This window comes from Suricata suricatta, chromosome 7, assembly GCF_006229205.1.
Source record: "Suricata suricatta isolate VVHF042 chromosome 7, meerkat_22Aug2017_6uvM2_HiC, whole genome shotgun sequence".
Taxonomy (NCBI): Eukaryota; Metazoa; Chordata; class Mammalia; order Carnivora; family Herpestidae; genus Suricata; species Suricata suricatta.
In genome coordinates, this window is record NC_043706.1 from 129,537,545 (window position 1) to 129,561,275 (window position 23,731).

Genomic DNA, 23,731 nt, shown 5'->3' on the forward strand with positions numbered 1-23,731 from the left:
GCGCACGGGTTTTCTTCCAGAGTCCCCGGGGCGGCGCCGGCGGCAGCCCGGGTTCGAGCAGCGGCTCGGGCTCCTCCCGGGAGGACTCGGCGTCCGTGGCCACGGCGGCCGCCGCGGGGCAGGTTCAGCAGCAGCAGCAGCAACAGCAGCAGCAGCAGCAGCAGCGTCGCCACCAGCAGGGAAAAGTGACGGTGAAATACGATCGCAAGGAGCTTCGGAAGCGGCTGGTGTTGGAGGAGTGGATCGTGGAGCAGCTGGGTCAGCTGTATGGCTGCGAGGTACCTGGGCGCGGGGCCGGGAGGGTTGGGGGCCCTCTCGCCTCGCTGTGCCCACACAGGAATTGTCCAGGGCATCCGCTCTCGGTTGCGCATCGCTCCGACTCCAGGGGACCCAACTCCGGGAGCGAGGCGCAGGGCATTCTCTCTCCAGGGTGCCTTTTGGCGCCGGGGCGCGACGGTTGGGAAGCCCCTGTCTGGGTCTGGCTCCCGGGTGCCCGGAGGGAGAGCCGCGGGCCCTCCTGATGGCAGTGGGGAGAATTGGATCTGGCTAAGCGCATGCTTTTCTCGGAACCTTTCTAGGCTCTGGCTGCAGCCAGACGAAGCGGGGCTCAGAAGGGCTCGCCCCAGGTGCGCCTGACCCAACAAGAACAGTACTCACTGCTGAGATCCTGGCAATCCCGGGCTTTTGGGGAGAGGGAACAGAGAAGGGACCTGAAAGCTGCTTAACGGAGAAGAGAGGCTCTGGGGATCTCAGAGGCCCCCCTCGGCTCCTGAAATTCCACATCAAAATCATGAGATGGACGCTTTCTCTTTCGCAGCCAGCCCCGACGCGTGTCCCCATAATTCATCCTTGCATTCACCGAAGCTGCACACGCTGGGCTTTGTTGAAGCAGCTTGCTTTCTTCCTGGTCAAGCTCAGTTATTCCCGTTGGTGCACGCAGAATGCGATCCTTTGGCGACCTGGAAGGGTGCCTGGAAGGTAGCTTTGTGGGCAGTGTTCGGATTTGCGGGAATCAGCTGGGTTCCCCTCCGGCACGACACTGTGACTTCCCACAGTTCAGGGGCTGAGGTTTACACGCAAGTCTGACGGACTTGTATATGCTCGATGTTGGGAGAAATATTTAGAAGAAGCTGTAACAAACGCCTGCTGAAAAATGACTGAAGCCAAAACGATTCCCCCGTGAGATTCTTTAGTAACAGCAATTGTGAATGAAGTATTGTACTTCTCTTAAGGGCGTGGAGTTTGGGAAGGGTGGGAGAATGAGGGGATTAATAATTAAGGGTATGGCTCCTAAGTCAAAACCAGGTTTGTTTCGACACTGCTCTTAACCCTGTTCAGCAAAAATGAAAGCCAGATGAACTCACTGGCTTTTCTACTGGTTAGGGGTATTCTGTTTTTGCACACATTTTATGGCCTATTGTGAACTCATCTCTTCCTTAAACATTCTCATTGCACAAGGCAGCAGTATTTTTATTACGGACTACTGATGAATGATTATGATATAATGAAGCTTGACTATATGACTAATGCGCTTGTAAAAATATATTGTTTCTCCAACCTGGCTCTTACAACAAGCCACTTTAATTGCATAAATAAAAACCGGCCAAAAATAGGAAGTGTTCCTGGGACTTTTTTTTTTTAATAGGAAGTTGGCCAAACTCTTTCAAGAAACACTATGTTTGATTTAGATGGGATTTCTGTTGGATGTGCTCCGTCCTGCACCCTAATTGTAGGGCCCAACTAATCGTCATTTATTTCATACTGATCTTTATACTCCATTTTGGATTTGGAGAAGCTTTGAGTTAATAGAAAAACTGTTGAAATTACAGCGCCCTAGCAGTGCTCCTTTTATGGAAGATGAATTAGGTGCAGTTGGAGAAACTAGAGAGTTCCAGCCCCTTAGCAGGTTGGCAAATCAAATATTTAAAAAATTCTTCAGAATAATTGGGGAAACATGGTGGATTGAACATGTAAGTTGGGTACGTATTTTAAAGGGTAAACATGACCTTGAATCTTTTCCCTGTACATCTCTTCTTCTGTTTTAGACCTTCTGATGTATAGCAAACAGAGTTTTGAGAGAGAGAGCGAGCTATATACTGCCGGCATGTTATTACAATGTGACAAGAATTCCTCTTCAAGTTGTTTGCTCTGTCATTTTAGGTTGAAGGAATATTGGTCGTTGAGAAGGTTGTTGGCAGTTTGTAATTACGAAGCTGATGATACATCTTTCTTTAAAAATAAAAAGCATGTGGACTAATAAGTAGCCACATAAAGAATTATTTCCTCTCATCTATTTCCCCACTGGTGGGACTCTATTTTTAGCTTAGGTTCCCTGGTCTGGTAGCCTTTCTTTGCTGATAGCTTCAAGTATTTCAGCCTCTCGCCTTTTAATCTAGAAGGACCCTACCCTGCCTAATAGCTCTGAATCTCATGACTATAAAGGGAAAAGGATGTCCCTTTTACACTTAAATTGGTAATGCTTTAAATTTTTATTGCATGCAATTGACACAGAAAGCGAATTTGCTGGACCTCAAACTGGCCAGAGGCCTGAACTTTCTGCCAAGTCGAGGGAGATGATGCACATGTATTTGATTTCAGAAGAACTTCTGTCAGGCAGGTCAGCAGTTAGATGACTTGTCCTTTTCAGAATAGAAAATAGTGATCTTTTGGAGAGGCATAAAGCATGCTTTTCAAAATTAGGAGTGGGAGAGAGGAAAGACACAGAATAACTTCCTGGCTGTGGTCTTATCTAGCAGTTCGCGGTGGCCAATCAGTTTTGTATGGCGAATAATATAAAGGCAAGCATCTCTGGGGTCCTTATTATGTGTTAGGTGCTGTTCTCTGCACATTGTATGGACTAATCCGTTTAGTCTTTACAACAACCCTATGAGGAGGGTGCTCTTGGCTCTGTTTTACGGATTAGGAAACTGAGACACAGAGTTGGAGGCTTTCCCAAGCTCACAGAGCTGGTGAATGGCAGGGGGTGGGGGTGGGAATATGAACCATGGTGGTGTGGCTCCGAGTCCATATGCTGACCACCGGGCCTGCTGGTAACTTTCCAGGGTCTGCACAAGAGAACAGATAGAGGTCCTCAGCTGTATGTGTAGATATTTTAAATAATGAATTGGTAATGAGCATCATGTAAAATGTATTCTATCTACCTACCTTGATATCTCCATAGTGGCTTGGAAGGCCAGGTTTGAATTTTGAATTCTCAGGACTCTGAGCTGGAATGCAGTTGGAGAATCCCCTGGCCCAGGGCCTGCTTCCCTTTTCTTCCCACCCATGGTGTGGTTCCACCTGGTGAAGAGCATTGTGTCCACTTGCGCGCCCTGTCTCTGTCTACACCCGCTGCCGCTTCTTAATCGTACCTTTGGCTCAGACCAGTGGCAGAAACCCCCTTGGGAGGGCAGATCAGGGAGGAGCCTGTTTGTGCCTTGAAGTGGCTTCATATTTGATCAGGAAATTGTGGGGGTCTGCAGTGGAGCCCCCAAACAGACGGAGGTCACAGCATGGGTATGTGGGCCCCATTGGTCCCAGGAACTCCACAGGAAGATGGATGTAAAAGGACTAGAACCCAGGACTATGGCCCTTCCTACCCAGTCTTCCGGCAGTATCACCAAACACCACATCAAACAGCCTTTTGGAGATCCATGTCTTATAGATTCTAAACTTAGTTATGTGGATAGTTGTTTTCCATTTCATCTTCTTGTACGGATACTTAAATTTCAACTAGGGATTTGGTTATAATGGAACTGAATCTACATCCATATTTAAGAATTTCTGCTTTGAGACATTTTAATATCTCTTCCAAACCCAGACAGTTTTTAAGAGCGTTTAAAATCTGGCACAACGTCTACTTTGACAAGTGTTGCAAGACGGCTTACCGGGTAAGTCATATCAGTTCTTCTCATCTTGCCCAGCATCAAGATAACATCTGTACTTCCAGTTTTGCAATTTGATTTGCTCTGGAAATCAAAGCCTGTTGTTAACCTCAGATTATTGAAATGCCTGTAGCAGCGTAGCTGTAAACAAACTTGTGCACTGAGGACATTTTCCTGGGTTATCTTGGTTGTCTGTTCAGGAGGGCTTTCCTTTAGCCGCATTTTAGAAAGCGTTTTCTGGCATATGATACCTTTTCATCTTCCCTGACTCTGTGTCATGCTCATTCTGCAAATCCATGTTTTTCCAAATCTTTTTGATGGTGACCCTAGAAAGAAATACCCTTTAGATTGCTGCCTGTCCCACAGACACATGGATGTATGAAGGACACATGGATTTACAAAGCATCATTTAATATGACTGTGTATGCTAAAGAAAAGCATTACAAAGGTAATGTAAAATATGACTATTAGTGTTTAAATACAATATTCTGTTCTATTTCATTTTCCGGAATTGCTGGCTGTGGCTCTCCAAATTGATTTCATAACACATTTTTAGATAGTGTCATGCAATTTTAAATGCCAGAATTAGCTGGCGTTTATTGAGTGCTCTCTATGCATCAGGTATGATTCATGTGATCCTAGTAACAGTTTCTGATACTCTGACTTTGTGGGTATAGAAACTGAGTCACGGAGATTGTCAAAAAGTTGCCCCAGAGCTCACAGCTGAAATGTGGGTCGCGTCCAGGAAATCAGATGCACCGTTGTCATGTCACCGAATTGCTTCTCACAGGGCCAGGCACCTTCTGTGACCTTGCACATCATGCCTACTCCCCGGATGTGGCTGTTGGAACTTCTTAGTTGACTGATGCTATATGGAGGGCAGATCCCATCATCAGGGAGACTGTTCTTGTACCTGGGTCAGGCTTCCGGTTTTAAGTTCAGGTTCTTGTTTTGTATATAGATTCCCATTCCACAGCATCACATTTCCCCGTCTTGCTGTTTTGTGAGTATCTCACCCCCGGGAGGTAGAAGCGATTGCTTAGTACTTGGTTTGTGGATTATTTGGTGAATCCCCATTTGTCTGGGTATTTGAGAATCAACAGGCTTTTTAAAAAAAATAGGTTTTATTTTTAAACCTCCATAAACTCAATCTGTAAAATATTAAGGAATAAATTGAACACATTAGAAGTCTACGAATTAAAGAATTCTAAATTGCCGAAGGAAGAAAGTAATTCAACCATTTCTCCTCAGAACAGTGGGCAGGAGAGCAAATGCTCTGGGGGCACCTGGGGGCCTCGGTTGAGCGTCTGACTTTTGATTTCAAAAAGCTCAGGTCTTGATCTCATAGTTCATGGGTTCAAGCCTCACATTGTGCTCTGCGCTAAAAGTGCAGAGTCTACTTGGGATTCTCTCTCTCTCTCTCTCTCTCTCTCTCTCTCTCCCTCTCCCCCTCCCCCCCTTCTCTTCCTCTCTCCCTCTCCCCCTCTCTCTTTGCTCTTCCCCTGCTTACATTCTCTCTCTTGAAGAAAAATAGAGTAAATGCTCTGAAGCTAGAAGAACTTGAAGTCACATCGTGGCTCCAGCATTTCGCAGTAGAGAGTAGGCAATTTCCTTTACATCTCTAGCCACACCTTCCCCTCATATTTAAGGGAATCACCGTGCCCTCTTCACAGGGTTGTTATGAGGACTGGACGGGAAAGACATGGAACATAGTAGCCGGCACACTTTGTCCTTTGATCCAAGCTGCTATCTATTGCTTACTCTGTGTAATGTGGGCGGAGGGCAGGAAGGAAGAGAAAACAAGGCATTCATGTCTATTTGGTGGTAGAATTTGGAGAAGGTTGTGTGGATCCTTGGGGTCAGGGATGTTGGTATGTGTTGGAACTTCAACGTGGGCAAATACTCTCTGTATCATTCCCCTTTCTCCTAATATCTTCCATATTCTAGAAGTTTCTATGGTTTTTCATGGATGTGTGGAGAATTAGACTTCAGTTGAAAGGCAGGCTCTGTCTTCATTTTCTTTGTAGATGTCCTAATATGGTTGAGCACATTTCTTCAACCAGAGGCATTGGTTGGAATGAATGAAAAGAGTCAATCTTCAGAAAACCTTTTAACAAGCCATTGGCATTTTAGTATCAAATTAGTTGGTGGCGTTTCTTTATTAGAGTCACAGCTAGAGAAAAATAGATTTATGGTTTTGTAACAATAATCTGTCTCCTACTCTTGCATTATTACTGTTTTATTTCAGCGTTGTTGAAAGCACAACCCCGCTTCATTGACTTATTTGCTCCAAACAGGAGTTTACAGATCGTGGTTGCAGCGAATTGATTTTTCAGCTTAGATTGTGAGAATTCCTTTGAGAATCCGCTCTTCCTTGCGTCTCCCGCCCACCCTCTTTTCCTCTGCTTCTGCTGCGCCCCCGACACACTAGCTCTGCCTGCGGTTCTTACCTCTGACTTGCCTTTGCTTCCAGAGTCTTCTGCTATTCTCCCAGCTCCGAAACAGCCTGGCTGCACACGGCAAACCTGGCCTCACTAAAGGCTCTCCTCAAAGGAGTCTCTTTTTCTAGATAAGGGAAGAGCAAAACCTGCATTGTTTTCCCCACGCGGCGCATGCGCCGTGTACATGATTTCATTTTGTAGTTTACTCCCAGGTGTCCCCTCGCTGGACTTGGCTATTTCAAACCGTCACTTGTCTTTTCATGGTACCGGTTCCGCTCTCTTCCCTTCAGCCCAGGCTGCAGCCTCCTCCTGGGCCAGCCAGTGCAGCCGCTTTTCCCCTCCCCGCCCTCCTCTCCTTCCCCTCCAGCCGCTGGATCCCAGCAGGTGCATGAGCCCAAGACTTTCTCCCCTCCTATTAACAGCAACAGTAATCGCCTGCCATGAGTAACGCTTCCCTTCTCAGTCCTGTATCCCCTCTGGTTGCTACTTCTCCTTCTCTTACCAACCATTTTTCTAGATCTTTCTTTACCCATGATAGATGCTGTTTATCCACCACAGCTGCCCTGAGGACCTTGCTGTTTCTAAGTCTGGGGTGTGTGTGGAGGGGTGGAGGGGTGTTGTGTGGGTTTTTACTGACTTGACCTCTGCGGTGTTAGATGCTCTTCGCTGTTCCCCGTGGAAGCTTTGGCTTCTGAGGCCACCGCTCCAGGCCCTCGCACTATTCTCTAGCCACTCTTCCAACCCCCTTCTGGGCTTTCTTTCTCTGTCCATCTCTTTGAGGTCTGATGTTACACAGGTCTGTCTTTGGGCCCCTGCTCCGTCCTCTGTGTCCCCCACCCACTGCTACATGCTCTTTCTGGGTGACACAAATATTCTTAGTGGCTTCAAGTGCTGTCCATATGCTGACAATGCTTCAAACTGTATTTTTAGCCCAGATCTGTTTTCTGAGGACCAGACATATTCAGCAAGTTTTGAGATGGACAACTCCACTTGGATGTTCCATGGGAGCCCTGTGGTGAGCTGGTGTGCAACCTGGGCTTACCTTCCTCTGCAGACCGGCTCCTCTTCCTCCATTCCCTCAGTGGATGGCAGGTGCCGATATCCACAGATGTTCCAGCCAGAGCTTCGCCGGGATCCTCTCTGTTGCCTCTGCCCTGCAGGTCACACCCCGCAGTCATGAAGTCCTTTTGACACTCGCTCCTTACGGCTCTGCAACCTGGACTTCTCACTACCCCTCCAACCCCCCACATCAGTGAAGTCCCTTAAAATGTCTCGCCAATCGACACTTCCATCTCGGGTCTCTCAAATGACCAGCAACCCCCTGCTTTGCTACTGTTACGACTGCTTGCTTCGGGCACGAATCCAGCTCCCAGCAGAGGGCCAGGTGATCTGTACGTTTTGTCTCCCACCATCAAACCTCACAATAACATTAGGCGGGGGGCGTGGTATTATCTTCATTTCTTCATTTTGTAGCGGAAGAGACTGAGCCCAGAGAAGTTGACACTTGTCCTGTCTAAGCATGTACTGACTCCAGGGTCACATCGCCATGATGCTGCCATTGCTCCTAGCAGCTCCATTGATTGAGTGCTTACTACATACAGTGACCCTGTAAGGGAAGTAAGGAAACTGAGGTACAGAGAGCTTGAGCAACAGGCCCTGGTTAGAGTCCACATCACTCTCAAGTGGCAGAGTCTGGAATGAACTCCTGTCTCTGGTTCCTGGGCTGGGACCTTCCCCTGCAAGCCCTCCCCTGCATCTCCCCCTCGCTGTGGTGATTCAGAGTGTTTTCTGAAATCCAGACTGGATCCTGTTATTCCCCAGGGCCTTCCTGACAGAGCGAGAGCCCATAGGCTGCAGCTAGGGCTCAGGGGCTCGCCCTGTGCTATTTCCTCTACTCAGTCTCGCAGGTCCCCGAGGGCAGGACCGCGTAATCCCCGCAGCCCCAGGGTCTTGCCCACACCGGCTGCACTGAGGTGCCCAGTACCTGGCTGGCAGGTAAGAGTGACAGAAACCAGCCCTCCAGCCCATCTTCTGGAACTGTGCATTTCAGAAATACATGCCCCCATGAACTGCACTAATGTCCTTTGGCTCTGCTTGTGTTAGAAGTCCCCTCTTTCACTGTTGACTCAAGGTTTTGGTTCCTCCCCTTGGTTATGAGTTACATTGTGCAGTCCTTTGAGCCTGCAAATGAAAAGGAAGTCGTGATGGCACAGAGCACAGATACGGCTGGGGGGGGGGGGCTTCAAAGGGACTAATGACAGGTTGCTGCCATTCCTCCCTGTAATTTTGATTTTTCTGTATGTACCAGAATCCTGTTTTATTTGCACCATAATTGTTCATTTCTCTGAGAGTGGAAATGCTTGGTGGGTGAGGAAGGGGTGAGTGCTCGGCAGATAAGATTCAGCACGACAGGCTCACACAGGTTTTAACAGAACGAGGAGCGAGAGCCAGGATTCCTGCCTCTGCTTCCAAGTTCTGGCCAATAAACTCTCATCAGGTTTTTCTGAGTCAGCACTGGCACTTTGGAAATCTGTTCCGCGGTGTAAAAGCTTAGGAGAGAAGAAGAAACCAGAGCGTGGATTAGTCTCCACAACATTATGCTTGAGAAACGATGAGCAAAGAAGGGCTTTTCCTTTTTTTAAAGACTCCTTAGGGCAAAGTGTGGAAGGAACTCTGGAGGTCAGGAGTGTTCATTCGTTCGTTCATTCATTCATTCCAACAGATATTTACAAACATGAGGAAAGAGGAATAAGAAGCCTTCATCCCTTTAAATCGCAGAAGAGGAAGAGAAAAAGAAAGGGACCCTTTCTGTTAACAGGAGAAGAATGGAGGCATCATATAATTGAAAGCCCTCGGAGGACAGACACTGTGTCCTGTTCACAGCTGTGTTCCTGGATTCAGTGCATTTATTTACTGCATCCTGGGGGTGTGGTGCCTCCTTTACTCAAAGCCTGTTTTCAGGAAAGGGTTCGATAAATTCACTTACATTATAATGTAAATGACTAAAAACACTTTAGTTTTCATTTTAATAGGAAGTATTAAAGTATTAAATAAGAGAAAATAATCTCTCATCAGGTGAACTTCAGGAATTGATAGGCCAGGGCTGGCTCTATGTAATCTGTGGGCTGTGGGACTTTGTTGGCATCTAAGAAATCGATAAAAATCAATGGTTTCCCGGTGTTCTGGGAAGGACTCCGGCCTACAGGACTTGATCTACTTGAGTTGCTGCTTAACCAGCTTGATGACCTTGGCAACTCGAATTCATGATAGACTTCTGTCTTCAGGTTTTGTTTCCTTATCTGAGAAACTGAGGGCGGTCTAGGTTTTTAAGCTCTACCCTTTAGAGCTTTTCTACTAAAGGTGGCCCTGCCCTGCAGAAAATGAGGGTGATATTTAAAGCAGAGATAGAAGAGCCTTTCTCAAAGCGAACCTGAGACAGGCATTAGGCTAGTTCACCAAAGGATCATTTAATGGCATAGCTGATCCCAGTAGCTAACGTGAGAGCCTGCCCATCCTTCCCTTGGGGTGAGCTCTTGGGTGATGTGGGCTGGACAGGGAAAACCGGATTGAGAAGCCTTTTTAAAACACCCTCCTTCTCCCTCCAGCTCTTCCTACTATTGATTTCTAAGTTAAATCTGCCGGTGTGGATCTCATAGGTTCCCTGTATGCTTTTTAAAAAAGATTTAATTGGGTTAACCTTTTAGAAGAACTGGCATATTTGACTTAAACATTTTCGGCCTATAATTAATAATACCGACCGTTGTGGGGGGTACTTTCTGTTCTTATTATTTGTCCTTTACCTTGGCAGCTCAGAATTAACTAATAGTGGTATTTATCTTCACGAGCATTGAGATATAAAATGAGCATCTGAGAGGGAAAATAATAGCAGTTTTAGGAAATAACATTTTTATTTTATTTTATTTTTATTAGAGTGAGAGAGAGCGAGCTGGAGAGAGGGCACGAGCCAGGGAAAGGGGCAGAGGGACCCAGCCTCAAGCAGGCTCCCGAGACGGGGCTTGATCCCATGACCCTGGGATCACAACTGAGCCGAAGCTGGGAGTTAGTTGCTTGACCAGTTGAGCCACCCCAGTGCCCCAGGAAACAAAAGTTTTAAAAAAGTGAAGGATGCAAAGTAGCCTAAATGAAAGGCAGAATAAATCTGTATAAATAAATTTATTTTTACTGGGGAATTTATTCCTGGGGTGTCACTTTATCATAGGTGTCAGAATGAGCATGGCAGAATAGAAAAAAAAGAAATTAAGATTTTTCATGGACAGTCCTGGTGGGAAATGGAAAGCAGAATTTCTTGCTATTTATTTATTTATTTATTTATTTAAATTGATACCAAGTTAGCATATAGTGCAATCATGATTCCAGGAGCAGAATCCAGCAACTCATCTCCTGCGTGTAACCCCCAGTGCTCATGCCAGCAGGTGTCCTCCTCAGTGCCCCTCACCCATTTAGCCCATCCCCCACCCCAACCTTCAGCAGCCTTCAGTTTGTTTTCTGTATTTAAGAGTCTCTTATGTTTTGTCCCCCTCCCTGTTTTTTTAAAAAATATTTTTAATGTTTATTCATTATCTAGAGAGAGACAGAGCATGAGCAAGGAAGGGGCAAAGAGGGAGACACAGAATCTGAAGCAGGCTCCAGGCTCTGAGCTGTCAGCACAGAGCCTGATGTGGGGCTCAAACCCACAAACTGTGAGATCATGACCTGAGCCGAAGTCAGCCGAGGTCAGATTGAGCCAACCTGGGCGCCCCCCGCCCTGTTTTTTATATTACTTTTGCTTCTCTTCCCTTATGTTCATCTGTTTTGTATCTTAAATTCAGAATTTATTGCTCTTAATAATATTTGCTTATTTTGTATGGTGGTGGAATCCATAAAGGATCACCAGGTAATCGCACAATCACACAAAGGCTCCACGATAGAAGTAGCTACCTCATTTTTAAAACAACAGAATTGAGGCTCAGAAGGGCTTAGTTCTGTACCTGAGTTTAAATTACCAGCAGGACTTGGACCTGGAAACAGTGATCGTCAATGTCACCCTCCCTACCCTATTCTTATATCTTTGGCCCAATATTGGGCAAGGCTCTTGTGGTTAATTTATCAGATACATTTTCAAGTGTGCTTTCTTTTAGTTGGGATTCAACTCCTTTGTTTGTTTATAATTTATTAGATGAGCCATTAACGGGCTTCAGCTATTTCTTTAGTTAATAGTTTCTTCATCCATCAGTTCCCAAGTGTGTATCATAGGAAGTGTGCTATTTATTTCTTGGATTGTCACCTCTGCATAAACAGTTAGTATTGGGTCCCTCATGCTCTCCAACTGTCTATGTAGATGGAATTTTGAGGCTAAAAGTTAGAAACACACTTTAAATAAAACATTGGTTACAGAGTGGATATTTTATCCTACATGTTTGAATGCATCAGATATTACCTTTCCCATGATAGAAGTAAAGAAATAATGCCTCTAAATAAAATGTGCAAAGCCCTTAACAACGTCTTTTGCTTCTGATAAAGGATATTTTTTTTCCTGAGCTGCTTGGCCAATCATCTGTTAACAACCTCTATATTTTATGTCAGAAGTACAACTGACATAGATGCTTTGTTCATTTCTGCAAATGTTAGTAGATTCAAATCTGTTTCATTCCCAAGAGGTAAGGTGTCGAGATTTCAGATTGGTAAAGATGACTTTTCTGCTCCGTTTTTATGAGCCAAGACTCCATATAACAATTCTAATTAGTCAACTGGTTTTTCTTGTGTTTGCGATGGGGTGTGTCAGCTCTGACAAGTGAAGAGACATGAGTCACTGATTTGGTGCGAAAACATGATTATGCTTGCTATAATGAAAATAGTCTACAAATATTACAACTAAAAAAATAACGTGTTCGATCTCTGGTAGACAAGTGCCCATTGTTAAGCTAGAATATTCCATTTCCTCATCAAACCGCAGTTGGTTCAGCATTCAGTACTCTTATGCCAGAAGCAGTTTATATGGATGGATGTTTAAATAAAAAAGTGTGTATTTTGGTAAACAGACCATCATCTAAACGACCGTGAGACTTTAAAAAAGCATTTGGCTGCCAGTCATGTCTCAAACCTCTGGGATATTCTCATGTGAAACTTCAGGGAGGGATAGTGGGCTGGATTTTATAAGTGAAGTATTCCAAGTGTGAGTTAACCCACTGCTATAAAGAAGATGAAGAACTGGTTGATTTATCACGGGCACCTTACTGTAAATTGCTTCATGCGAGGCATAGATGCTTTGAGCCATAGAGGCATAAGGTGCTGAAGGAGGGCAAAGAAGGCGGTGCAGAGAACATACAAAACATTTAGTGAGATGCAAGTTCTCAACTCAGCCATCATGACGAAGACAGCGGCTCGCTCAGCCTCCGTGGGTGGAAGGCTGTGAGCTCTAAGCGGGCCGGATGGGTGTGGTGTGGACCTGGCCCTTCTTCTCAAGGAATTCGGACCATCTTTTTCCTGGCCCCACTTAACAAAATCAAAACAAATGGAAAAGTTCCTAGAGATGGCTTCTTGCGGGTGGTAGAAAATAGGTTGTCTCATTTAAGAGATCCCTACTGGTTGTGATCATGGGTTCTTTTTCGTGCTTACTGCTGGAGAGCAGGGCATTGCCTTACGAGATGCTCCGCCTCCCTGGGGCAGGAATGGGCGTGGTCTGCCCTGAAGAATGAGGCCAGTGCCCAGCAGTGTCCTTTACTCATGGTGTGGCTGTGAGTCCTCATCCTTGGCTTCCTTTAATTTCCCCTTTTAAATGATATAGCTCTCTCAGGGCTGTTTTGAGGATTATTAATATTAAAAAATTATCCTAAGAAAAGTACAGGATATTTATAAAAACACCATTAGCAGCATTTATGCTCTTTTTGCCATGATCGATTCTGCCTTATTAATAAAAATAATCAAATCAGGGCACCTGGGTGGCTCAGTCAGTAAAGCGTCTGACTTCAGCTCAGGTCATGATCTCGTGGTTCATGGGCTCAAGCCCCGTGTCGGGCTCTGTGCTGACAGCTCAGAGTTTGGAGCCAGCTTCGGATTCTGTGTCTCCCTCTCTCTGCCCCTTCCCTGCTCACATATACTCTCTCAAAGGTAAATAAACCTTAAAAAAAAAAAAAAAGATAGAAAGGTACGCTTTTTGTTCAAAACAAGAACAGAGGCTTTTGGAATTTATGTTTTGAAAAAAAATTTTTTTATGGGGTTTAGGCCTTGGTTGAAATTTTGGTCACACACCAGGTTTATGAATATGGAATGATCTAGTCAGTGTCTCAGAATGAAAAATCTTGTTGGGCTGCTTTAAGGGAATTACCTTTTTAGTTCAAGAGAATTATCACATTGGAGTTAAGTGATAATACATCTGTTATCATGTAACATTCATTTCGGATGAAAATATTTTCATAGGGTATCTTTCATACGTGCCTCAAAAAAGGGCTGCAAAGATTTGCGATAAATATTAATAGTGCTTTTTTAGTGTCTTTATGGGTAATCAGTGAACATGTATTCCTTTTATATGAGAAATCGAAAGTTATTTTGAAAAAAGAGGTGGGCGTGTATATCCCCACTCTTGTCACCAGTATGAAAAGGGCCCCCTGCTCGTCAGTGACATGTGCTCTCCTGTCACAGGGCTTTACAGCATCAAGAGCAGTCTTCGCTGCTTTTTGAGGCAGCCAGGTGGCTTTGTTATTTTTAACTGCAAATAATTAAGGAAAAAATAAGCTAATAATTTCATTCATATTTGATTCTCTACACTGCAAGGTAAGCATGCAGGACGCTTTTGGAAATCAGGGTTTCCTTATCTTTTTGGGTGGCCAGACTGCCAGGGGAAACAACATTATCAACTAGGGTGTAGTATCCATGTGTGGTTTCTTTTGCATCTGGTCTTAACAGATCGCACTCACTTCCAGTTGCTTAGATCAGCACCTTTCGCCCATACCCTGCAGTGAGGTTGTTTCATACATTTGTAATATGGTTAGACCACCTTGTCAATTTCTGCATTCCCTCCTAGGATCCCCCGAACTCCTAAGTAAGTCTTTTTTAAGTGTACATCATAAGATTTATAATTTTTAACATTTATTCATTTTTGAGAGACAGAGAAACAGAGAGACACACACACACACACACACACACACAGAGAATCTGAAGCAGGCTCCAGGTTCTGAGCTGTGTTAGCACACAGCCCCACACAGGGCTCAAACTCATGGATTATGAGATCATGGCCTGAGCTGAAGGTTATGCTTAACCAACTGAGCCCCCCAGACGCCCCCATAAAACTTATTCTTTGTGCTGTAAAGTTCTGTGGCTTTTGACAAATGCGTAGTGTCATGTAAAGTGTCTTACAATATCACATAGAATAATTTCAATACCCTAAAAAATCTCCTATGTTTCATCCATGCATCTCTTTCCACTTCTCCCCAGGCCTGTAACAACCACTGACCTTTACAGCATTGCCATAATTTTGCTTTTTCTGGCATGTTACCTAATTGGATCCATGTTGTATATAGCTTTTTCAGACTGGCTTCTTTCACTTAGCAATAGGCGTTTAGTATTCATGCATGTATTTTTGTGGCTTGATAGCTCTTCTGTGTTTATAGCTGAATAATACTCCATGTGTAAACGTACCACAGTTTATTTGTCCATTCTGCTATTGGAGACGTCTTGGTTGCTTCTTGGTTGCTTCTGGGAATTATTAATAAACCTGATATAAATTTGCAGGCAGGCTCTTGGGTGAGTATAAGTTTCAAATCCGTTGCGTAAATATGCCAGATGAATTTTTAGATGCTCAGGGCACAGGTGCTAGGGATACTGCAGTGAACCAAAGAGCCAGGGTCCCTGGGCTCTACAAACAAATGTGGTGGATAAGCCACAGTGGGCTCAGCTCATGAGAAGGGCGTCTCGGGGGAAGTTTGTCACATGTGTACCTGGACTTACATGATGAGAGATGACACCAGTGGTGCAAAGATCAGGGAGCATGAGCTTTCTCCCCAGGGGGCTAAGTCACTGCGAGGACCCTGAGGCAGGATGGATCCTGACATGGTAGAGGGACTAGGGACACAAAGAAATGAGAGATGAGGTCAGGAATGAAAGTATTTTTTTTCTTCAGAGAGAGTACACATGTGTGTGAGTCGGAGGGAGGGGCAGAGAGAGAGGGAGAGAGAGAATCTCAAGCAGGCTCTGGGCTGTCAATGCAGAGCCCTACGTGGAGGGTATGACCTATGTGAACTGGGAGATCATGACCTGAGCTGAAACCAAGAGTCAGACACTTAACTGACTGAGCCACTTGAATGAAAGTATTTAAAAAATTTTTTTAAATGTTTTTTATTTATTTTTGAGAGACAGGGAGAGACAGCATGAGCAAAGGAGGGTCAGAGAGAGAGGGAGACACAGAATCCAAAGCAGGCTTCAGGCTCTGAGCTAGCTGTCAGCACCGAGCCTGACATGGGGCTCGAACCCACGAACTGCGAGATCATGACCTGAGCCAAAGCTGGATGCTTAACCGACTGAGCCACCCAGGTGCCCCTGAAAGTATTAAAAAAAAATGTTTAGAGAGAGAGAGAGAGAGTGAGTGAGTGCATACATGAGTGGGGAAGGGGGAGACAGAAGACCCAAGCAGGCTCTGTGCTATCAGCATAGAACCCGATATGGGCCTCGAACTCATGAACTGTGAGATCATGACCTGAGTCAAAGTCAGATGCTTAACTGACTAAGCCAACCAGGTGACCCTGAATGAAAGTATTTTTTGAAGAACCTTCTTTTAGTGTAACATAAAAAGTACATAAATCCCGAGTGGAGAGACTGATGAATTTTCTCCATTGAACTCACCATGTAACCACTATCCAGATCAAGAAATGGAACATTGCTGACACCCAGGAATCCCTGGTGTGCCCCCTTTCCATCGTGGGCCCCTTACCCGACTCTAAGGTAATCTGGTTGACTTTGCCTTTTTAAAGAGAATTCCTTTTGTTCAGCATTAAGTATGTGAGATATACCCAAGTCGTTGCCTGCCATTGTGGCTGCTTCGTTTGGGTGGCCATGGAGTATTCCATGTGTGACTATATCACACCTCTTTTTAATCTGTTCTGCTTTTGATGAGCCTTTGAGAGATTTCCAGTGTGGGACTATTCTGAATTGAGCTGCTGTGAACATTACTGCACACGTCTTTTGGTGAACATATGTCTGCATTTCTGCTGGGTTATATACATAGTGGTGTAATTGCTGACTTAGGGGGTATGTATGTGTTCGACTTTGCTAGGTATTTCCAGATGATTTTACATGGCAGCTGAACGCACTTATTCTGACTCACATTCACACTGCAGGGTCTGAAAATGCCAGTTCCTTCACGTCGTTGCCAACACTTAGTATTTTCCCTTTTTCATTTCAACCATCTGTGAGCTACACTATCACATTGTGGTTTTAATTTTTGTTTACCTGAAGACTTAGAAAGCTCAGTCCCTTTTCATATGCCTGTTGATACTTTGGGTATCCTCTTTGTGAAGTGCCTGTTCAAACCTTTTTCCCACTAAAAAGTAAAACTTTGAGTTGGGTTGTCTGACTTACTGATTTTTGTGTATCCTGGCCACTAATCTTTATACATCCTACATATCAGTCCTTTGTCAGAAATAGGTGTTGAGTATTTCCTCCTATTTTGTGAGTTGCCTTTTTTACTCTTTTAAGTGTCTTTTGATGAATAGAAGTTCTTAATACTGTTCAATTTGCCAGTTTTTTACTCTATAGTTAGTGGATTTTGCATCCTTGTTTGAGAAGTCTTTGTATGCTTCAAGGTCATGAAGATATTCTCCTGTGTTATCTTTTGGATGCTTTGTTGTTTAACCTTTTATGTTTAGATCAGTAATCTATCTGAAATTGATTTTTGTGTACTGTATAAGATAGGGATCAGATTCATTTTTTCCCCTCCAGTTGACACTGCTCCACGCATTGGAAATCATCCTCTCCCCAGTGCACCATAGTCACAAATCAGGGAAACTCCTCTGTGTGGCTCTACTACAGATTCTGGAGAGTGTGTTTTAATGTTGGGTTGAGCCTTCCCTTCTTGCTCACAATTCTCCCATTTCCAGTACCTGGCACAACGGCCCAGGCTCTAAAATGGTAAATGGTTAGTAAATATCAGCTATTGAAGGAGAAGGTCTGAAGATGCCTTCAGACAAGAGTATTTAAAGCCCCTAGGCTCAGGCTCAAAGAAAAGATACTCAGATTTCATTTTAGGAAAGACTTTACTCGACTTGTTAATTATATTTCTTCAACATGCCCAAATATGGTTTTGGACCCAGCCTGCTGATCAAAGTCCTAAACTTCAAAGTCCTAACTTCAGACTATCTAGTCAGTAGTGTTGTATCTATTCAACCATCCATCCAGCCACCCCCAAAATTTGTTATGGGCCTAATACATGCCAGGTATAAAGTAGAGCTATTAAATAATGGGATTCTTTCCAGAGTTTCTATTTTTAATTTTAGAATATTTGTTGTTTCTTTCTTTATAAGTTAAATGCTTCTTTCTTTACAAGTTAAATACTCAGTACAAGAAGGGTAATTTTTGGAATTTTCTTCTATATTGGGGATAGCTTTGTTGTTCTATTATAGTTACTTAAAACTTTTTGTGTGTGTGACAGACAGTCTGGGTAAACAAGCAATAGGCCTAAGGATTAGAACTTTTGTGTTGCTATCAGAATATTTTAAAACAAATACAACCCTACCAAGGAAGAGATTAATTTTTTTAAAGCACAGTATTTCGTCTAGTGAATTCAGTGAGCAGTTAAAGACTTTTCTTAGTTTCAGAGTTTAGTGCCAGCCCAAAGACCACATTCAGTGAAACAGAGACATGTATTTTCAAGAGGTTGGCACTGTGCCCAGAAGGGGCCAGTCAGTGTTCTTATATCAGATTGTACTAGAAGTGGGTGGCATGCTAGCGGCTGCTGTTGCTCTGGTACCTGTCCTTTGGGGGGGGGGGGGCTGTCCATCTATGGCTGCTCCTTAGCCGCCATCTTGTTCAGTTATCATAGAGCCCTGGTTCATGTCACAGGATCTCTCTGTGCCTCGCCTCCCACCAGGGACGTGAATGAGGAGTAGTGGGGTGGGTAGATGGTCCAAGCTGGGGCCAGCCCTGGGCATTACATTAGCTGCTGGGAGATGGACACTGGAAGAGGCAGCCATGGAGATGGGCCAAGGCCAGCTCGGCCCTCCACCTCAGCCAAAGGAAACAGACTCGCAAGAGAATGCGGTGTCTCTGCTGTCGACAATCACTTATGTGACAGCTTTTATTCACTTTCATATTAGTTAATGTAGTCTTTGTTTAGTTTTTAGTTTGTCTCCTTCAGTGCTTTAAATACTTAGTGGAAATCTCAAGGATCTGGAGGTCACTAATTCTGCAACCTTGACCATTTGGAACATAGCGAAGAACTCGTGAGCAAACAGAAGGGTAACTTCAAGAACCAGAGGAGCCGCCCTGGTGTTTATGGTTTTTATTTATTGGAGAGAGCCTTAGGCTTACGAGAGCACATGTACTCTGAACTTTTGCCACAATTCTAAACGACTTGGTCTCCTGGCTTCTTAGTTCACTGAGATTTAGAAGCAACACGCTAGCTAGGCTGCTCAGTAGAAGTATTGAGAGAAAGTCTACAAGTGACAGCTGACAGCCTGACAGCAAGGGGGTTGACAGAGAATCTATAAAAAGCTCACAAGATTAGAGCCAACTCATAGGAGACAAAAAGAGCTCTATGCGTGTCAGTGGCCTGGAGGGTCATGTAGCACAATAGAACGTCTGCTCACAGGGCTGACCTGAGTCATTAAGAAAATATTAATTCTGTTGGTAGCCTCTGCTTCAGAAAGCAGGCATATGAGTAATACATTTAGAGAGATTTTCAGAAAGAGAGTCTAGATGTTGGTTATCTGAAATAGTTTGCTCACATAGAACCTTTGTTTCCCTCAGGACAGTAAATATTTTCTCTTTCCCCTCCTTGTCTTCCTCCTTTTCTTCCCACTTTCTGTCTCCTTCTTCTTGCTTTCTTTCCTGCTTCTCTCTCTCCCCTTCCTCTCCCTGTTCTTCTTTACCCCTTTCTCCTCCACTGCCCTGTCTCCCCTAACTGCTTCCCCTCCCCACCCCCGACACAGCAATTTCCCAACTATCTTTGTCTTTGAAAAGCACAAATATCCAGTGGGTTGCTGGTTTAGCAACTGGTTTTCAGGAAAACAAACAAGCAAATGAACCCTGATGTATAGCATTCAAGGGTTTCCTTGGTGTGGAATCCTCCGTCCATGGTTGGTTCCAGGCTACCACGGAGAAGTCACTGGGAGTGGAGCAGGGAAGTGTTTTCTCCATCCAGAGGATCATCAACGGAAGTACCCTCAAGAGGGTAGATAGGAGTCAGATGTGATAAAGCCATCAAAAAGCGTTCAGTTTTGAGTATTAACTAACTTTGGTTTACTTGAAACGTTACTCATCTGTTTCTACAATTTATTTTTAATGAGCCCGCTTCAAAGTTGGGTCATAAAATTCCTGGAAATTTAGCAGTTGCCTTTCACAAGCTGTGAGCCCTTTCCAAACACCTCACAGGGGAGGGATGCTGTGCCACCTTATCTGTGTATAACAAGAATCTGAATAAGTCTGGAAGCCAACCCCAGACCCTCATAGTTGAAAGAGACCATAGCGATCATCTCCTATGACCTCTCTTTCTGCCCCTTTAATTCCATCTGTAGCCCAGCAAAATAGGACTGTCTCAGGTTTTCGCTGCTTGGATTTCTCATGACCCAGAACAAAACCCATGACTGACAGACACATTTCAAAGTGGAGGGACACAGGCTGGTCAGGCTCCAAACCAGGACTGGAATTTAATTTCTACTGTTGCTCTCCAACTTCGTTCTCATGAAATTAACCTGATTCCTGATTTTGTAATTTAGCACAGACATGTTTTATTTGTAGTGATTAATTTAATGGCCCCCATTTCTTTAAGTAAAATCAGCAAGTGTTTATTAAATTAAGATTAGCGAATTATTATTATGTGGTAGATGTTCAGTATCTCCTATTTTTTGATGAAGAATTTATTTGACCAATTCTTCACCCATCTGTAAAGGATATTTATTATACAGGTTTTATTTAACCTATATGTGCCTATTGTATATTTATTCATAGGTATGTATATACATAAAACCTATATGGATGTATATGTATACATACATAGTCATTTCATGGTATCTCTAACATTCAGAATTAATAGTTCCAGTTATGATAGATAGGGAATGTTGGATTCTGTTGGGCCAGTGAGATGAGACAGTTTTTTAGAAGGTTTTTCTAACCCTGTGGTGTTGGTGCCTCTATGACATGGTGGGGCTCTTTCGTAAAGCTCTGTTTTGGTGTGTGTGTGTTAGTGTAGCAGACCGTACCAGGCCTCCCATATGAGGCCCTGTGGTGTGGTGGGAGTGACAGGGCAAGGCAGGCCTGAATCTAAAGCCTGGCTCTGCTGCTTGGTGATCACTTTTCTTTTGGACTATTGAAAGTTGGTGTTGTGGGTATTTCTTCTCTCCTTAAGAAGACTTGGTTTGTCATGGGCCTCAAAATAGAAGCTTCTTAGTCTGAAGATAAAGGACCTGGGAAAGGCTGACACCTTTCCTGGTGGGCATGGTTGCTGTAACAGGAAGCAGTGGGTGTGTGGGTGCTGTGTGTAATGGGTGGGGAGATGAGCTCCTGACAAAGAAAGTGAGCATGGGAAGTTGAGAGGACAGTCAGGCCATTCCACATCCCTAAGGGCCCAGATTCATCTAGATTCCTCATCTGGCTGGATGTGGACACAAGGCCATGTTAATCACACCTCATGCTTGTGTGTCTCTTTGGTCACACATCAGCCATATTGTTGTCTACATCATTCAATCAAATCATCTCATGGCCAATCTGGCACTTGCTGTGGCTTCCTTCTTTTTTTATTGATGGTGTGATGAATCACTCCAAAAGAGTGAAATAAATTTGTTTTATTTTTTTAAATAATTTTAGTTTTACAGAAGAGTTGCAAAGATAGTACTGATGGGTTTTCCCATTTCCCTGTCACCTGTCTACTTCTAATTTAACGTCTTATAATGTATATTTATCAAAACCTAGAAATCAGCATTGCTATACAACAATGAGCCAAACTACAGTCTTTATTCAGATTCCCCTGTTGTTGTTGTTGTTTTTCACTGATGTCCTTTTTCTCTGGCGGGACCTCGTCCGGATATCACATTGCGTCTAGTGGAGTTTGACTTCTCTCATGTCCCTCCCACGCTGAGCCACCTAACCCAGTCCCTTATACCTGCCCTTCTTTTCCATTTTTGTGAACATGCCTGGACTTAGCCCCAGCTCCTGACTACTCACATGTGGACCCTGTCATATTATTGGATTCCTGTCCCCAGATTCTCTGACCTTGTGAGCTGCCCAGAACTGCCAGGTGAAACATCAGAAGACTGACTCTTACCAGGTGGCTCAAAACGCCCTGAATGACAGTGGAGCTCCCCACACCTTCTTTTCTAACCTCCCAACATGACTTTGCACCACTTTCCAGGTTCAGCTCTGGGCCCTTCAGACAAATATGACTCTTGGCAGCCTTCCTAACACTGCTTCCTATCACACAACTGCCAGTCTTGAGTCCTGCGGTGTGTAGAACCTGTGTCTTCCTTACATGCTTTATCTTATTCAGTGTTCAGGACAATACCTATGAGGGTGATTACTTAGGAAACTGAGGCACAGAAAGGGTAAGTAACTGGCCATGGTCACACAGCCAGTATATTGGTGAATAAGGATTTGGCCTGAGATAGTCAGTAGACCTTAGGTTTTTAAGCACTCTAGTCTCTTATCTCAAATTCAAGATGGCCCTTTGAGTTTTGCTCAAGCCATTCCCAATATCCCTTCCCCAAACCCTTCCTTTTTCTTAGTGAGAATCCTACTCATCCTCCAAATCCAACTGAAATCTCATTTCTGTGATAGGTTTTTTTTTTCATTTTAAACTGTAACCAATCTACTTATCCAGCACTTCTTTGTATTTATAAAGCAATTGGAATAAATTCTGTGCCTCTCAGCCGCCACTTACCATATGCATCCTGTGATGTGGTTTCATATGGGTGTGCATCTAATCTTCCCAATTTGACTGTAGGCTTCTAGAGGGTATGGAGTTTAAAGTCCAGCAGATAGTCTTTGTTGAATGAATGTGTTTCAAGTAAGTGTGATTTCCTGGAGTATCATTTGATAACCAATAGTGAAGAGAGTCTCATTCTATTTGAAACATATTATTCACGGCTTGAACTTTGCTTCTGGAGCTGCTATGGTACTTAATTACTCTTGACCGAACGATAAAGCCCAAATCAACAATAATAATGGTAGCTCACACAGTGCTTACTAGGTTCTAAGCTTTATTCAAAGGCCTTTCTCACATTAACTCTTCATCCCCTTAACAAACCTCTGAGGTGGGTATTTTCACCAGTGTTGTTTCAAAAGGGTGGAAACCAGTCACAGAAAGATCCAATAGGGGTACCTGGGTGGCTCAGTCGATTAAGCATTTGACTTTGGCTCATAGTTGGTGAGCTTGAGCCCTGTGTCGAGCTCTGTGCTGACAGCTCAGAGCCGAGAGTCCGCTTCAGATTCTGTATCTCTCTCTCTGCCCATCTCCACTCACACACACTCTCTCTCAAAAATAAATAAACATTAAAAATATTTTTAGAAAGGTCTAATACCTCACTGAGTGGCAGGTGGATCTGGGGGAGCAGAAAGATTTGTCCCCTGTAGGCTGGGTGTCTTGGGTTGCTTTAGTGGTGTCACAGTGGACACAGAACTCCCCTCTTTTTGTGAAGTCAGAGTGGTCATTTACTAAGTCTATAGAACTTTGATATCCTAGTGTATTTTTTGAAAATGTGAGTTCATTACCATTGTGAACCTTTATAAATCTTTAACTCCTTGCTCTTTATGCCCGCTCAGTAAGTTCCTTTGTAAAATATTACTTTACCAGTGCAAATGAAGGCAAGCATCCAAGTGTGGAGCTTTTCTAAATGCAGGAAAGCTGCTCTGATATTTTCTGGGTGGTGGTTTGGTCCTTCCCCAAACAGAGAGTAGGTGATTCCCAGAACCCCTACCTTGTGTGCTTTTCCCTGTTCTAGTGCTTAATCATTTTATAGCATCTAACCATGAGTTATTGGGTACCACAACACATGACTTTTCCCTCTCCTCGGTTTAAGGCTGGTGTTTTTCTCAGAATCAGTTAAAATAAAACCTGGACATCATACCCATGGCCTGTTTTGGGACATGCAGTTTAACCGCAAGCATACCTGTGGTGTTTTTTTTTTTCCTCATAATATTATATTGTCAAATTGTTTTCTATACAACACCCAGTGCTCTTCCCCTTAAGTGCCCTCCACCATCACCACC

The 23,731-nt window shown here is 44.0% G+C and overlaps 1 protein-coding gene across 1 annotated transcript in view; it reads left to right on the forward strand.

Moving 5' to 3' along the window:
* Nucleotides 1-8: 8 nt before the first annotated feature.
* PPP1R14C (protein phosphatase 1 regulatory inhibitor subunit 14C) overlaps nt 9-23,731 on the forward strand; it is a gene marked incomplete at its 5' end in the record, with an annotated part of 86,328 nt that continues 62,605 nt past the window's right edge. Inside the window, one exon of the mRNA XM_029945432.1 lies at nt 9-278. Coding sequence (XP_029801292.1) covers nt 9-278 — 270 coding nt within the window. The remainder of the gene's footprint in view (nt 279-23,731) is intronic.